The 15,770-nt window shown below is 31.0% G+C and overlaps 2 protein-coding genes across 4 annotated transcripts; both read right to left on the bottom strand.

Moving 5' to 3' along the window:
* Positions 1–5,909: 5,909 nt before the first annotated feature.
* On the bottom strand, positions 5,910–8,356 carry LOC121129780 (CDP-diacylglycerol--inositol 3-phosphatidyltransferase). Its single transcript, XM_040725507.2, has one exon. The coding sequence runs from the start codon at positions 6,783–6,785 to the stop codon at positions 6,114–6,116; it is 672 nt and encodes a 223-aa protein (XP_040581441.1). The 5' UTR covers positions 6,786–8,356; the 3' UTR covers positions 5,910–6,113.
* Positions 8,357–13,195: 4,839 nt separating this feature from the next.
* Positions 13,196–14,943, bottom strand: LOC121129223 (uncharacterized). 3 transcript variants are annotated; one of them, XM_040724926.2, is made up of 5 exons: positions 14,851–14,943; positions 14,224–14,363; positions 13,734–14,163; positions 13,522–13,678; positions 13,196–13,461 (listed from the first exon to the last, which is right to left on the bottom strand). In XM_040724926.2, exons 2-5 carry the CDS (start codon positions 14,347–14,349, stop codon positions 13,320–13,322), a joined length of 855 nt encoding a protein of 284 aa, XP_040580860.1. In that variant the 5' UTR covers positions 14,350–14,363; positions 14,851–14,943; the 3' UTR covers positions 13,196–13,319. The 3 variants fall into 3 exon arrangements, with proteins under 3 accessions (XP_040580860.1, XP_040580859.1, XP_071749412.1); XM_040724925.2 differs by having other exon boundaries at positions 14,855–14,943; XM_071893311.1 differs by having other exon boundaries at positions 14,804–14,885.
* Positions 14,944–15,770: the final 827 nt, after the last annotated feature.

Genomic DNA, 15,770 nt, shown 5'->3' with positions numbered 1-15,770 from the left:
CATTTGATGATCTTATTTTTAAGGCAATGAATAAGCAACTTCCGGAATACATCACTTTCCTTAACGAAACATAATTTATAATGTTATTTTGTCTCAAAGATGAAGATTTACCAGAAACATAATACGGTATCAAAACTTGTTTGGTCCTAAGTCCCTCTAATGCCCCTATTGTTGATCTTTGTGGATTTTTAATATCCGAATTAAAATTTTATAATTGGACAAAGATCATATGAGTTTACCAACAGAAAACTGTCATAAAAATTGATGTTTATCACAACAACAGGTTGCGTGATTGGAGCTTCTGCTCCTCCAGATAGTATAAAAACTAATTGCCTGGATGTTTAATTAATTTAAGGTCAACGACACAAGGATAAAAAACAAAAAACAAAAACCGGAAATAAGTATTCTTAAACATTGTGTTTAGTATTTCCCGTTGATGGAGAAGGATTTGACGATTATTATTGCCTTAGAGACATAATCATGGAGCTAAGAAGGGAGTTCTAAGGTTCTTGTGCTTCACTGCGTATATTATACATTGTATTTTGGAGATGAACCACTCAATCTTCCTCCTATCCTTATATCGAGAGGATGTTACAATGAGCCAATTCAAGGAGCTCAATTTCACATGAAAGTTTCTCTAGCCGTTTTCCTCCACCATCCTAAGGATCGACGTAATTTTTAAACATTGGTAGAATAAATGAAAAGATGTCTCCAACTCTTTTTGGAAAAAATAACAATTTATCTCCTTAGGATCTTCCCGGGACTTGTTTGTAAAAATACAAGATCTGTACTTTAGTCATTTTTGACGTTTGTCAGCGAATGGGTTATTCAAATTGAAGTTTGGATCTGCATGTTCCATGCCCTCACTAATACCAAGCCTTTTAAACCTTCGCCTTGTGATTGACGAAGGGTCCTTCTCTTCACGACCAATATTAACGGTCGAAGCTTGCCTTACTATTTTGTTAGGAATGACTTCTAGTGCAATGAATGGAAAACGTTGTTCACTGATTTAAAAAAAGAAAAATGATTCAATGTCGATCTACAAAAACCTGTGGTTGGCAATTCAATATGTTTACAGAAGAATTAAAAAAGATAAGTTCCTTAAATCTATGAAGAATTACAATATATTGAAAGCCTAGACAGTATATTCACTACTTTTTAAGTGTCGTGTTATCATATTCTAGGCATGATTAATATTGCAGGGTTTTACATTAACCATTTAATGCCCAATTTTTTAAAACCAAGTTTTGTACTTCAATTATGTCATGTACGTAATGTATTCAAAAATATTTTTATTTTTGTATAGTTCATGCCTATACTAGAGATAAAGGACCTACTATATTTAGTATATTGGGCAGATACGACGTATATCAATATTTAATAAATATATTTTATTTTTAATTACTTTTAAATTTTTTATCCTGTAAACATATTTGATTAAATAATATTAATATTAAATTGTTGGTGTTGTATTTTTGAAGCATTTGATACATAATGGGACCTTGCATTTGCAATACATTTATGAAGGCCTTGATTTGCAGTCTAGTCATCTATATTTCCATCTTTGTTTCCCAAGTGGCTCAACAAAATGACCTGATTTGTCAAGTCTTGTTTCGATGTTGGAAGACTTTAGTAGACTACATCAACCAATAGAATCTTTGGGAGGAGCCTGCATGATCAATGTTCTGGAAATACTCCTTCTCAACACAAGTTGTGATGAGTTTTCTTTTTTTCTATGGCAAAGCAAGGTATTTTGAATGCTTACATCCACCATCATTGTAAAAATTGGCCACCACCACTTCTTTGATCGAATGTGAATTCTATAATTATTGTTACTTTGGTCCATCCTATCTATGATTTGCAAATATCGGAGATTCTGAGACTATTGTGTTAATAATAGTGTCAGGCATAAAAAAATTGAATTTTTTGTAAGGATTTAATTATCATATATTGATTTCAAGATGTTCAGTGTTTAATTGGTCTTACACAACGGCTGATTGAAATAGGGATGATTTCTCCATACTACAGAGATTTAACCTTTTTTGTATTAACTTTCGATATTTCAGTGCCCTTCAGATTTTGTTGACCTATACTACTAACTGTATCATTTTTCAATATAAATTCTGCTTCACTTTGAAACTGACTTCGACTTAAATTATCAGTTAAATCCCCACTATCTTCATCCGCTGAATTGCAATCCTATTCAGGATTATTATCAGGAGGAGTTATAAAAATTTAATCTCCTTCTGTTCCTACCCCTAGATTGTCTAATATTTCTTGTACTGCCAGCCAAGAAAAATCAATTTTCCTTAATACCTTCAGCATGTATACAATATATTTATTTGTTTACTTAATTTATGACCAATTTATATTTTTGAAATAAAATATCTAATTTAGACAGAATGGTCGGAATAAAAAAAATCACACTAAAAGATATGTACTCTTCTTTTACCCAACATACTATGTTGAGTACTTAAAAATTGCTTAGATATTTGTGTGGAACGTCAAAAACATATGCTACTATTTAAAATAGGTAGAATAAATATGGGGTAACAATTGTCCGACCGTCTGTACAGGTAAATTCTTTTATTGGACAGGTCTATATAGTTGACAATGGACATACTGTCCGAACAGACAGGTGGTCCCAATTCATACTGTGTTTATCTGATACAGTTGTAATGTCGTATAATCATTGGATTCTGCTTTTTTTTTAAACAAATTTACATCAAAAGCCATTGATTACTGCTGATATGTACAAAATATTGAACACATATTCCCCCACAGTTCTAATATAATATTGTTATAAGATAAAAAGTGTTTCTAAGAAAATAAAAAAAATATCATCACGCATTCTGGTGCGCCATTTTTTAATTAAGTCCTATGAATAAAGCTACAAATATCAATTGTAAAAATTCTTTATCTAAAGAAGAACAAAATCACATTTTATTTATCATGATTCATGAGCATCCTTAGCGAAAAAAAATAAAAAAATCATGGATATATTTTATGTTTTAACTAGTTTAAATACTGGAGTGTTTCAAAACACCATCATCCTCGGTCAATATTCGAATTTTATGTCATTTTATAGGTATGTTACAAAATAGGAAGTGGTGTAATATTTTTTCTCCCCACGTATTAAGGTGTTTGAACAACTGATCGATAAGAAGTTTCGTCACGCATAAAACACATAAATATGTACTTCTTTTAAATCATAAATTTGATGACTTTTTCTGAAAGACATTACAAACAATTTACCCTAATAGTTTTCTAAAGGGTTTAAACTATATTGACATTGCAAAAATTAAAGAAAAAGTCGCAATATACAGCTTCATTTAATAGCTTAAAAGAACAAGTGAATTGGCTTCGAAGTTTTAGGCCAATAATGCCCCTTCTAATTTTATACAGAATTTTTTTTTAAACGTAAGGAAGCTTAAACATTTTTGTATTCATTAGTCAAAAAATATAAAAATTGATTGAGAGCATTAGTTTTTATGAGAATTCGAAATTTGTAGGGACTTATAATTTATGAGAGGAGTGTCATATTTGTGTTATGCTCATTCTTTTCTGATCACTAAACCTCGTACAGCCCCATCTAGGAAATTGTAGGTTTCGTGATTCAAACTACGACAGATATAAATACAGAAGGACATAATTTGAGTGAGATAATAATAACAATCTCCGTGCTTTATATTTAATACGCCAGTCTTAAGAAACCGGTTCTTAGTACGTGAGATTAAAGGAGAAAACGGATTTATTTTTCGACCCCAAATCTCCAGATTTCTCAGTGAATAGATGATGGATTTTAATAATTGAGGTATTTATGGGAAGAAACACTACATACACAACATAAGAGGCCCTTTTCAAATTTATATTTTGACTTTGTTCAGACTTTATATCCTACTACATTATAAATAACAATAATAAAGTAGCCAAGCCGAATTCTGATGGCAAGTTTGATAAAAAGGCAGAATCTTAGAAAAACTATGAAACCCGTGAATGGGAATTTTCTACAGTGAAACGTATCTTGTCTGATTGGCCAGCAAGCCTTAATCCTAAAATCTTGAATATTCTGCTGACAATTTCTATTCAAATTGTTAGGATAAATGATGCCATTTAAAGCAGCTATTTCAGTGGAGAAAGAAGGAGAAACCCGATTTTTGGCAATAAATACTTAAATTGTCTGGCTATTACACTCCAATCCTTGTACATTTGAAAAATATAAATGTTGAATAAAATTTTCCATATGTTTACAGATATTAAAACCAATTCATGAAATCAAATATGTTTTATTTCAGACTCATAGTATGATGGTACGTTAAAATGGAATACTCTAACAGTCAAAAAACAGTTATAACAATAAAATTCATCAAATAATAAAATCAGTTAATTACACATTGATAATTGTCATTTTTATGAAACATAACTCCTTTGAAGCACTATTTACATCAAACTTGTCAAACTGTAGGAAAAGGTTTTTTTTGTAGGACAGGTAAGGAAAAAAATTATGTAAAGTCTTGTATTGGCATACAATACATATGCTATTAATAATTTTTTAATTAATTATTGTCTATGGAGTTGCATCACCTTTTTTGAATTGTGAAACAAAACAAACAGAATGTTTTTATTTATTTTTGAGTGGTTGATCCGTCCACAATGATCAACATTTTCTCACTTTAAAATGATTGATTTGAATCAGCATACGAGTATACTAACTTTTCAAATATCCAAGCTGCATAAGTTTGATTAAAAATGTTTTAACTTCAATTTTGGACACCTTAATTATATTTATCTCCGTTTAAATGATAGTATATGATCAGCTGTTATGACACTTCATTAAATCAGCTGTGTGCAGCTGATTTAATGAAGGAAATAATATAAAAACACTCCGTATCTAGTAATGATATAGGCTGAATTTACTCCGTTTTCAATCCTAAATTCTACTTTGAGTCAAAAAAAGGACTTATGCTTATATTTTATAGCTCTCGAACAAATCCGAAGTGCTAATGTTCGTCTTTCACGCATTGGGGATTACTTTATCCCTATTATTCTTTTTCGAATAATTAAAAAAAAAAAAAAAAAAATAGTAACAGATTTGCAAAATAAAATAAACCCTATTTCTGTTGTCATATTTTTTTCATCACTGCTAATAAGAATCTTTTACATTTTCCGGCCTGACGCCCGCATAAAAAAGAGGTATACACAAAACAGGTACACCAACATTTCACGATTTTTTTTTTTTTAAATTTATCACATATTAATTTTTTTTAAATATTTATAATGCTGGGAAATATTGAACAAATTCTACGTACTTTGTTTAAAAATAGTAATAAAAACTTGTTAAAAATTTTTTTTTTTTTGTATCCAGTTAAAATTTTAATTTTCGAAAGTTGTGTACACGATTTATGTACACTTAAAACTACATTAAAATTATTTCTATTGCGTTATAAGTATTATATTTGGTACATTGGGGGATGTTGGAATCCCCAATTTGAGCCATTGGGCACCTTTTAGGATAAAACAACTTATAGATGCAATTTCAAATATATAATGAATGGATCAGTAGGGATAATTTTTTTAAATTTCTTTCTTATGCTATTCAAGCATTGCAAACGTATTGTCTCATCAAAAAATGCTAAAACCACTTATTTTCCGAAAAATAAAAAAATAATTTGAGAAGTGTTCTATGAAGAAAATTATTCATTTTTTATAGAAAGATCAATAAAATCAGTCATTCACATTGAATAAAAAAATACACAGAATTACACAGCAACAGCTCAAAAATATTGGATTTAAACAATTTTTAACAAAAACAAACCATTTTTGTACTATGAATACTATTTCCAAAAAAAAATTGAACATTTTGAGCAGGCATGGGTATGTTCGTACTTTTAAATTCAAGCGAATAAATGTTTTTTTTGAATTCAAAAGTTTTTTATTCTGACACAGTAACTTATGAATATATAACACGTTTATAATTATCGTATAGGTAACTCAAATTTATGAACAATTAGGAATAAATATGGAAATAACTAACTAAATAAATAGGAAAGTAACTATTTAGATTAATATGTGTATTAATTGATTAAACATTCATGATAATCGCCTGTCTTGTTTCATTGAGTGTGTCTCTCTTTGATATCAATTTCCACAACCTTCATTGCAGCAACATAACCTTGAAGTAAAGCCAATACGCTTTTAAACATAGCAAAAGGGAAAGCGACTACAGAAAGGATATAAAAGATGTAGAACCTTCCAGTCGTAAAGTGTGACATATAGAGTGAACTATAAAAAACTTCATTGATAAAACACATGAATGTGAGAAAGGGCTTGTTCTCATAATAGTAACGTAGAATGAATGGGGTGGTGGTTGAGTCCTTTAGCCCTGTTTTGTGTGAGATCTGCCCTTTGACTACAGACACATGGCAATGGATCCAATGCATGGATATGTCAATAATACTTGACAGAGAAAAGAAAAATGAATACGAGGGGTAGAATATTCCAAGGGTATGGAGGAGCGCCATTGTTCCACAACGATCTGTAAGCATATCAAGAAGTGCTCCAAAACGACTTGATTGATTAAAGGTTCGAGCCGCGAAGCCATCCACCATATCTAATGCCACACTTAATCCATAGCAAAACGAACAAACAGTATAGTATGACTGCATTGTCGCTATTGCTATCAATAGAAAAAGGATTCGCAAATATCCGATGATGTTTGGCACATATAGAAAAACATTTTTGGTTAATGAAAGGGAATGGAGTGTGTTTTGTTGTGGTTCCGTCATTTCCGAATTCGAAAGATGATTTTTTTAATTGCGTTGTTCGTATGGAGGCTTCAATATCTGTTTAAATTTTTTTTTACTCTGTTATGATTTGGGTATGACATCATAGAAGAGAAAGTTGTAAAGGCTTTCTCATTTTCTCTAGATGAATACTGGGTGGAAACTCAACATTTACACAGTACGCTTATTATTCTTGAATGCTATATATATTTCTTACAATATACTCGTATGTTACAAAAATATTGTTTTATACAAAACTATATCGAATACCGTCAGCTATTTCTCTTTTCAACTCTATTCATATTGGCTGTTACTATGGAAGTTATAATCTTAGTTATAAAACCTTAGGAGGAGACGCAGGACTTAAGGATATAGTCCTCATATATTTTCATGTAAGCCTAGTCAACAGCTATCTTCATTGACTTCACACTTCCATAATGTTCTCAACAAGTGGCAAATCTGAATAATCAAGAAGATTAACATCTGGGTTATAAGGTTGCCACTTTGACTTCTCCAATTATGTTCTTGAGGTCATTTAAATAAATAATGGATTTCTTGCCACTTCTATCCTTGCTTTCAAAGCCCCCATCGTTTTCTTTCTTTATAGAAACATATATATTATGGATTTTATTTCACAATAATACATTTCAAACATATGTACATTACATTAAGAAAAATTAAGAAATGAAAGGGAATGCAAAAATAAAAATTTCATAAATAAAAACTTTAGTTTAAAATCCACGCCTCAATTATAGCTCAGCCTTCCATATATATTCCTATGAAACATGTAATGGTTATAATCACTTTCTAAAACCAAAAATACCCATATAACCGCGAAACATACACAACTCAGCTACAACTGAAAACTAGATTTAAAGAATGCTAATAGTTATATTAACAAAAGATTCGAAATACATTTTTCATATAATTCTGTACTTTTCCGCAATCCATCTATAATTATCATTAGTTTATGATAATATTGAACCAGCCAAGAAAGAAAATACCAAATAACATCTGAGGTGGAATCCCATTACAAGGTATTTCCTCTAGGAATAAGCAAAGAAAATTGTAGATGTTGTAGATACTATAATTACCTTCCTAATTTCCCCAAATCGCAGTTTATAGCCAGAAGTAAGACAACTTGCTATAAGTGCTTTATATCTTATTAATTAATAATTTACTGCACGGATTTTCGGGCTGGAATTCCTTTGCATAGGAATCTCGGAAAAATATGGACTTTCGTGTGGTTTGAAGGCAAACCCATCAATCCCAAGAACTCAGCATTATCCCTATATAAACTCAACAGAGCTGATAACGCTTGACACTCCACGAAAGCATATAGGACTGAATTGTAGATCCTCCCACAATTCTTGAATATGTACTGAAGAAAATACACCCTGTTGAAACTTGTAACTGGCAGTAAATTTCTCCAAATTAATGCTGCGTCAGAATCAATGGTACTTGGGTTATATAAGGAGCAGGAGGTTTCATTCATCTTTAAATGCTATGGTATTGGCCATACAGTTTGACCAAGCTGATTAGTCTAACCTTGAAGATGCTTGTCATATTATTCTTTGAGACAGATCTATAATTCAACTTACATTTGTCCACACGAATGAGACCATGTCCAATCAGGAAACAAAGAGGATTATTTCCTAATTGCTTAGTTTATGAGCCCTCCTGAGCGCGGGACCATGTGCCTCATAACAACATTAAGTGCCTCATAAGAACATTAAGGTTGGGGTCTCGTTGAAGACAATTTACAACGTTTCCAAGCGCTTGGAGGCTGGGGTGATCTCAAGCATTCCCTGGGGCTGGCAGGAAGCCCACTGTCTCAACAAGCAAGGAGGCAGTGTTCAAGAGGACTCCCAACAGGTCCATTGCCGACATGGCCAGAAAGATGGGAAAGTCGAGATCAACTGTTTCAAGGGCATCGAAAAGGGCTGGAGGAAAGTCCCTGAGGCGTACTGAGCGCCCTCTGCTAACTGAACGTCAGCGAGAAGTCAGACTTGCGCGTTCCAAGAAAATCTTGAATGATATCAAGAGCTCATCTGGACGCATCATCATTTTTTCAGATGAGAAAACTTTTACGGTCGATCCTGTTTTCAACAGGCAAAATGACCGTGTTGTGAGCTTTGGAGATGTGCAAGATAAGCACCGCTATGTGGCAAAAGCACAACAAAGCATCCTGCTACAGATTAACAGCGGAGGTGATGATGCTGGGTCTCTTGGGGTGGCCTCCATGGACGCCGACTTTTTACACTCAGAGCCAGCAAGTCACACGTTGAGACCAAGGCCTGCAAAAAACGACACAAGAACATTAATACCTTAAAGTCTGCTGTCAACCAGGACTGGGCCTCCATGGACGCTGATTACACAGCAAGACTGTCAGCTTCAGAGTGACCAGTAATTGAATCAAATGGTGGCTATATTGATTAAATTTGATCACAAAATATTTTATTATTCTAAAAATGTATGAATAAATTGTTTCTCAAGTCATTCGAAATGTCATTATTGTCCGCGATATGTTCTGAACAAAAATCAGTAAATAATTCTGCACGGCCCGGTATGTCGGATATTGTTCACCATTAAAAAAAAAATAGGTCCTTCAGTGATACGGTTTCTTGCTAGTTTTTTTATTTTCTTCACATCGAGATAGGATTGAAAAATATAATAACCAAGAAAAGAATGTATGTAGATTTTTTCTATATATACGGAAAATGCTTACACTTTACAGCCCGATATATTAGACCGGTACATACATAAACAAATTTGAAATGTTGGGCTCTAATATACTTAAACTATGAATTTGCGTAAAAAACGAAGACTGACAAATTTTGAACAATTTTGAAAAAGTCTTAGAGGTCCCCCCCCACCGCCCTTTTTCAAAATAATTGTCTTTTTCTTTTGATATCCTCCCACCACAACCAGATTTGATTAAATGTATTTTATAACTTTTTTTAAATAGTAGACTAACTTTACAAAATATTTAAATTACTTTGTTCTTAAATTAGTCTCTTTGATTTAAAACGAAGTAAGATTGAAGGATTTAAAAAAAAACCTATTACTCTAAGCGTGTATTATCTATCTTTATATTTTTTATCAAACAGCAATATTGCCAAATCTGTATGCTAAAAACACACAATATAAACAGAGGGGCTTTGATCTTTTATTTAAATTTTTTTTAGCTCCTTTTGTTTCAGTATTTCATTAAAAAAATTATAATAAATTTTTTTTAAATAATCTTCTATTTTTTTTTATAAAAATGAAACAATATTTTGATAAAATTTTATCTTATTAGAATAAAATAAGTGTTGTCAATATTGAAGCTGTTTCTAAAGTCCTTTTTTATTAATGCACTTTTTTTTTAAATTGGAAAATCTCTTTCGATGGTCCTTGACTACTTGTAATTTTAAATACTGTTTCTGCTCTTCAATATTAGTAATGAAGGTGTTGAATTTTTTTATCAGAGTAACCCCCCTTTCATTAACACATTTTAGTTGTTTATTGATTGAACATGCCGCTGATAGTCATATCTTTAATTCAAAGTTATAGGGCCCGCTTGAAGGAAATTATTCGTTTTGCACAAACATATAAAAAAGTGTATGGGGTTTTTTAAAACAAATTTTGCTGATAATAGTTTCCCAATATTATTTAAGTCTGGTGCAATAAATTGTATACTTTGAGTAAGATTTCCCCCCCAAAAAATGATAACAAGTTCTAACTACTCTTTATAGTCATTTATTACTTGAATACATTTAAGTTTTATTTTAACAAAGTCACTTATTTTATCCCTCATATATGAAATAACTTTTAAATCATTCGTCATGGCCGACTTAAAGTCTCTTTTTTCGCATTTTTCCCACTCTTTCTGAAACTTTTAAAAACATGAATATCAGGTCTAGATGAGGAACCCATACAAATGGAGAATAATCTCTGATAAAGACAATTTAAGTGTATGATGTCGAAAGGATAATTATGGAAGATTTCATTCCATTTTTGACTCAAGCAATGTATATGCACCATTGATAGGACTATTGTTGCTAGCTGTTGTATAAAAACATAGTGATCCCACCAAAAATTTGACATCACAATATTGTAGCAGTTGGTAGATAGCTATTGCCTGGGTCTTACCAGTTCCAGAGATGAACTTAAGAACAACCTGAAGTTGACTAGTACCGAATGCAGATATAATTATAAGTACGATATCGACCATTCTTTTTTTCTGGCAGGTTTTTCAACAATTTGCCATTCCAATGTAGAGCTTAGGAGATTTAGGGCCAATTTTGTCTTTTCAGTTGTTATATTTTAAGTTTATATAACCTTAAATTAAAGACCAATGTCCTTCTCTAAAAATGTGTAATTTTATTTTAAAGATTTGGCAGTTTGATATAAATTTTACTTTACATACCTAATTTAATTTTTTGACTTGACATTTTCTCAGTATTGCAACAGTATGATATCCGTATACCTTGATATGCGTACTATAATTTATATTAATTCAAAAAGTAATAAAGTCCTTAATAGCTGCGTTTTTAAGGTTAACTGAACCTGATAAATGTCGGTTATTTTGTAATACTGATAATAAAAAATACTGAGACGTCATACCGTAAATTTTTTTTTAAAGAAGAATGTATATGTATTCACGTTGCAAGAAAATGAAAAAAAAGCAAGGGATTAGATGGTTAAAAACAAGCCTGACCAACTGAAATTGATTATATTGAGGATATCAAATTTTGATTTAAGGTTCAAATACCGCACCATTAAATTGACTGAACTTCAATATATTATGTTTTTGTAAAAATTGAAACAAATATCAATCATATTAATAACTTGTTAGAAAGTTTTTCAGTGGTTTAATATTGTATTTGGCTCTTTAAAAAATCCTATTCGGGGTTTTATTGAAGTAAAAAACTTATAATGCGTTTTTCTCTGTTTCATGAAAAAAATCCCAGCTTGTTTTTATGTTATCACAACACATATACCTATTTTGTAGTATATATTTTTTCCTGATCAGTTGAGATATCGCGTCAATACTTTACAAAAACATTGAAATAATTACATAAATGTGAAATTAAGAAAAAAAAAATGTTTATATTAGATTAAATGTAGTCAATTTATATATCAATACTATTCGTAGAACAGCTCAGATCCATTTTTGAACTCTTTTTTACTTTCTAAACTTTTTTAGAATCGGGCTAGCTGGGGTCCTGGGGGTAGTGTGTGATAGCTAAAAACCACCGCCAAAACATCATATACATCCAAGGGACCCTTCTAATATAAAAAAAATAGTTCCAAGCTCTCAGGTTGCGCAGGATACTTGAGGGTACCTCTGGATCCTTAAAAACTACCAAAACTAAGCTATTTTTTGGTATTAGAAAGGTTCTTTGGATGTATGCGATGTTTTAGCGGTGTTTTTTTAATTATCCCACACTACCCCAGGACCCCGGCTAACCCAAGGGATTTGAACTAGTTTTTGGTATTAGAGGAGTTCCTTGAAGTATTGGATGAATTGGCGGTGGTTTGTAACAATCCCACACTACCCCGGGACATTGGCCAATCCGAGGGTGGAGAGTATTCAATTATATTTTAAGAGGTCCTTTGCTATTTATATCCCCCACCTTACCAAATCTCTCTATCCATTTATTAGAAGATTGGATTGAATTTCAAAAAATGCAATGAAATTGTATTGCAATAACATTACTCACACTTGAATGTACTCTCTCGTGGGATGGAACAAACAAATATGTTCAGATATTTGTCATAAATAATATTAAACGAATTAATAATGTGTTATTATTCATCATGAAATTTGATCAAAATACGGGCAATTTTCTCCCTGGCAATTTTACTGAATGACAATTTTCCCCAGGGCAGTTTTCCGCGCACGGTTTTTAAGTTACATAAACCTATATAACCTTATTATTAATCTACAAGTTGATTCTGCAACAGTAGTTAGTTTTCAAATTATCAAATATGAATACCACCATTTTTGTAATGATTTTTTCCCCTCTTTTTATAGGGTTGAGTCAACATTGGGTAAGATAAACCAAAACGGAAATCCACATAAAAATAAAATTATTTACTTTAGAATTTAACATTGTATTTAATTGTAATATTATTTGGTTCAAAGCCAGAGAAAAAGAACTAAAAAAAAAAAAAAGAGTACATTTCATGTAACCTATAAAATCTATAAAAATGCTCAAAGATTTCCAATTTAAATGTTTCTCTTAAACCAGTCTTTATATCAAAAAACATAATACAAATTCGTAATAATGCTTCAACTATTAATTGATGTGATACCTAAAAGATTTTCCAAGAATGAAAATATCATTGTATGACTTATGTAATAAACTTATTATAAAATTTTATACTTAATATGATATTATAAAAAATGTTTAGACTTATATAAATTGCCAGTCATTTCATCTGTTTATTAAATCTTTTCAAAGGATTGTTATAAGTTATCAACACAACATTTCGTAATAATAGGAGTTAAGGATTTTTTTTTTCGAAAGGAAGAAAAGGTATAACTATTTAATGTGTAACAAAAAGCTCAAACGTTTGATCAAGTTCATCATTGACGTTCTGTGTTTTCATTTTTTCTGCTACCAAATCAAACATAATATTGTCGATTCTGAGATTTAATTTTTGGACTGTCTTTTCCCCATATTCAGCTCTGAAAAGTATTATTTGTTAATAATGTTGAACTATTATACATATACACAGATATAAATACCGTGATTCAGCATTCTTTAGTCTATCTGTAAGTATTCGTATCGTTTTCTTGTATTCTTCTTCTCTTTGTTGGGCTTTTTCTTCAGCAACCTCAAGGTTTTTCAAATTTTCACCGATAACACGTAGCTCTTCTTCCAAGTCAACAATCTTTGATTCGCCTATGAGTTAAGTTATCATTAAAAACAATCCGCTTTTATTAATTAAACAATCTACCTCCTTCAGCTCTCTCTTCCGCTCTTTGAAGATCTCCTTCAACCATGGCTAATTTACGTGCAGCCTCATCGTATTTGATATCACTCTCCTCGACCATTTGTTTTGCCTCTTTTGTTTGGGATTCTAACATATCTACACGACCTTCATCGATCATATTCTTATTTTCTAGGATCTTAATAGCCCGATTAATTTCATCGGCTCTATTGGATGCTGAGCTCAATTGACTAGTAGTGGTGGCTAACTTAGACTCGCTCCTTTCAAGTTCATCTTCCAACAACACCAATTTACGATTCAAAGCCTGAATTTCTCCCTCAGCAGATTGAAAAGATTTTTCTTTTTCGTCTAACTTGACATTTGTTGTACAGAGCTTCTCAATCGTTACGTCCAAATCGTTTTCAACATGTTGCATTTTCTTTTGGAGATCCCTTACCTATTATGGCGAAAACATTCATAGTTTACAAGGAAAATGCTTGAACAATTATTTACTCACATGCTCCTCAAATTTTTCAGCCCTTTTATTTGCATCATGTGCCTCTGATTCCAACTGATCGGCTCTGGCAAGAGAATTTTCTGTCTCAGTCTTGAGACTCTGCATTTTTTTCTTGATGGCATCCATGACTCAACTGTTTGCTAAATGAGGTAAAGAAAATAGTATGCTCATGAAATATATATATGCATATGTATATATACTAGGAAATAATGCATCTTAAATTACTTTAAAATTGTAGAATTAGGCATTCAATTAAAAAAAAAATAAAGCTCAACTATTTGATATTTGAATAGGTTTAAAATATAAGCTTATAGAATGAAACTGTTCTATTTTTTCCTATTTTCTTACATTGGCGAATAAAAATAAGTTATATATATTGTTCAAAACCCTTTCAATAGGAAGATTTAAATGCTTTGATAATTGCTTCTAAATTCTAAGTAATTTATACTTTGAATTATTTTAAAAGCATCCTGTGACTTGGAAGGAATATATAACTATTCGTGAACAATAAATATATTCTAATAAAATTACAAATCAAAATAAAAATTTTCTCTGAATTAAATTTTCATAAAATATTCACATAATTCTAAAGATGAATTAATAATTTAGAAAAAAAATAAAACTCACTCACAATATCACTACTTGAGGAAGATGTTGTTGCTTTTGAAACTCAGGAGTAAGGACTGAAGTTTATCAACAATGAGAGTCTTTAACCTTTAAAAATATAAGCCCATGAATAATTCAAAAAAAAAAAAAAAAAATGTATATATAAATATAAATTCCGCGCACAAAAAATAATTTTCCCTCCTTAAAATATTCAGCAATACGAGGGTCTATAGGCAGGATATAATATTTAAAGGAATTTAATTTTGAGTGAATGGAGAAAGGTCCTGATTCTATTGGGGAAAAAACTTTTGGAAGTAAATGTCATAGTCTTTATGAATTTTAAAAAAATGAAATAAGAAATCATATAAAATTGGTTGAATTGCTATGCTTAAAAGTCTTATATTTTATTTTTATGATTATATTTTATAAATTATTTATTATATTCTGTTTTATACCTATGTATATCCAACACAAACTTAAATTTTATGAGTCAAACACCTACATAAGTGAAAAGAATGCATAGATCTTTGACATTTAAAATGAGGATACTTACATACTTACACACATAAATGTAGTTGTTCAGCTCACATCAACGAAGGGTGGAAAAAAAATATACACTACATCAATAAAGAAAGAGACTTTCTAAATCTTTCTAATAACATTTAAGACATAATATCCACTTGAAATTCTCCAAAAGCTCAATTTATTTTTACTTTTTTATAAACTTTTACTTAACAGATTTTTTTAGGCCTTGTAAATGTATGAAAATATCATACAAGAACGATCATATCATCAAATTTTTTAACAATTCACTATTATTTCTAATCAAGATTGTGCCTTTATCGGTCTTGCGGTTCAATCAGTTCCGGTTCTAGGACCGGAACTGAGACTGCAATATATTGTTTATCGTTCTCGGTTCATGGGATTTCCCCCTTTATAGA

The sequence above is a fragment of the Lepeophtheirus salmonis genome, chromosome 14 (assembly GCF_016086655.4).
Source record: "Lepeophtheirus salmonis chromosome 14, UVic_Lsal_1.4, whole genome shotgun sequence".
In the NCBI taxonomy this organism is placed as follows: domain Eukaryota; kingdom Metazoa; phylum Arthropoda; class Copepoda; order Siphonostomatoida; family Caligidae; genus Lepeophtheirus; species Lepeophtheirus salmonis.
Note: the sequence above shows the minus strand (reverse complement) of the source record. Positions and strands in the feature narration are given on the sequence as shown.

Bases quoted from the DNA above. Each gene is read 5' to 3' on its own strand.
- LOC121129223 (XM_040724926.2), bottom strand. From the start codon at position 14,349: ATGGATGCCATCAAGAAAAAAATGCAGAGTCTCAAGACTGAGACAGAA. The intron at 13,679-13,733 runs GTAGATTGTTTA...CTTAACTCATAG, and splicing joins GGAAGAGAGAGCTGAAGGAG to GCGAATCAAAGATTGTTGAC. The intron at 13,462-13,521 runs GTATTTATATCT...AATACTTTTCAG, and splicing joins CTAAAGAATGCTGAATCACG to AGCTGAATATGGGGAAAAGA.
- LOC121129780 (XM_040725507.2), bottom strand. From the start codon at position 6,785: ATGACGGAACCACAACAAAACACACTCCATTCCCTTTCATTAACCAAA.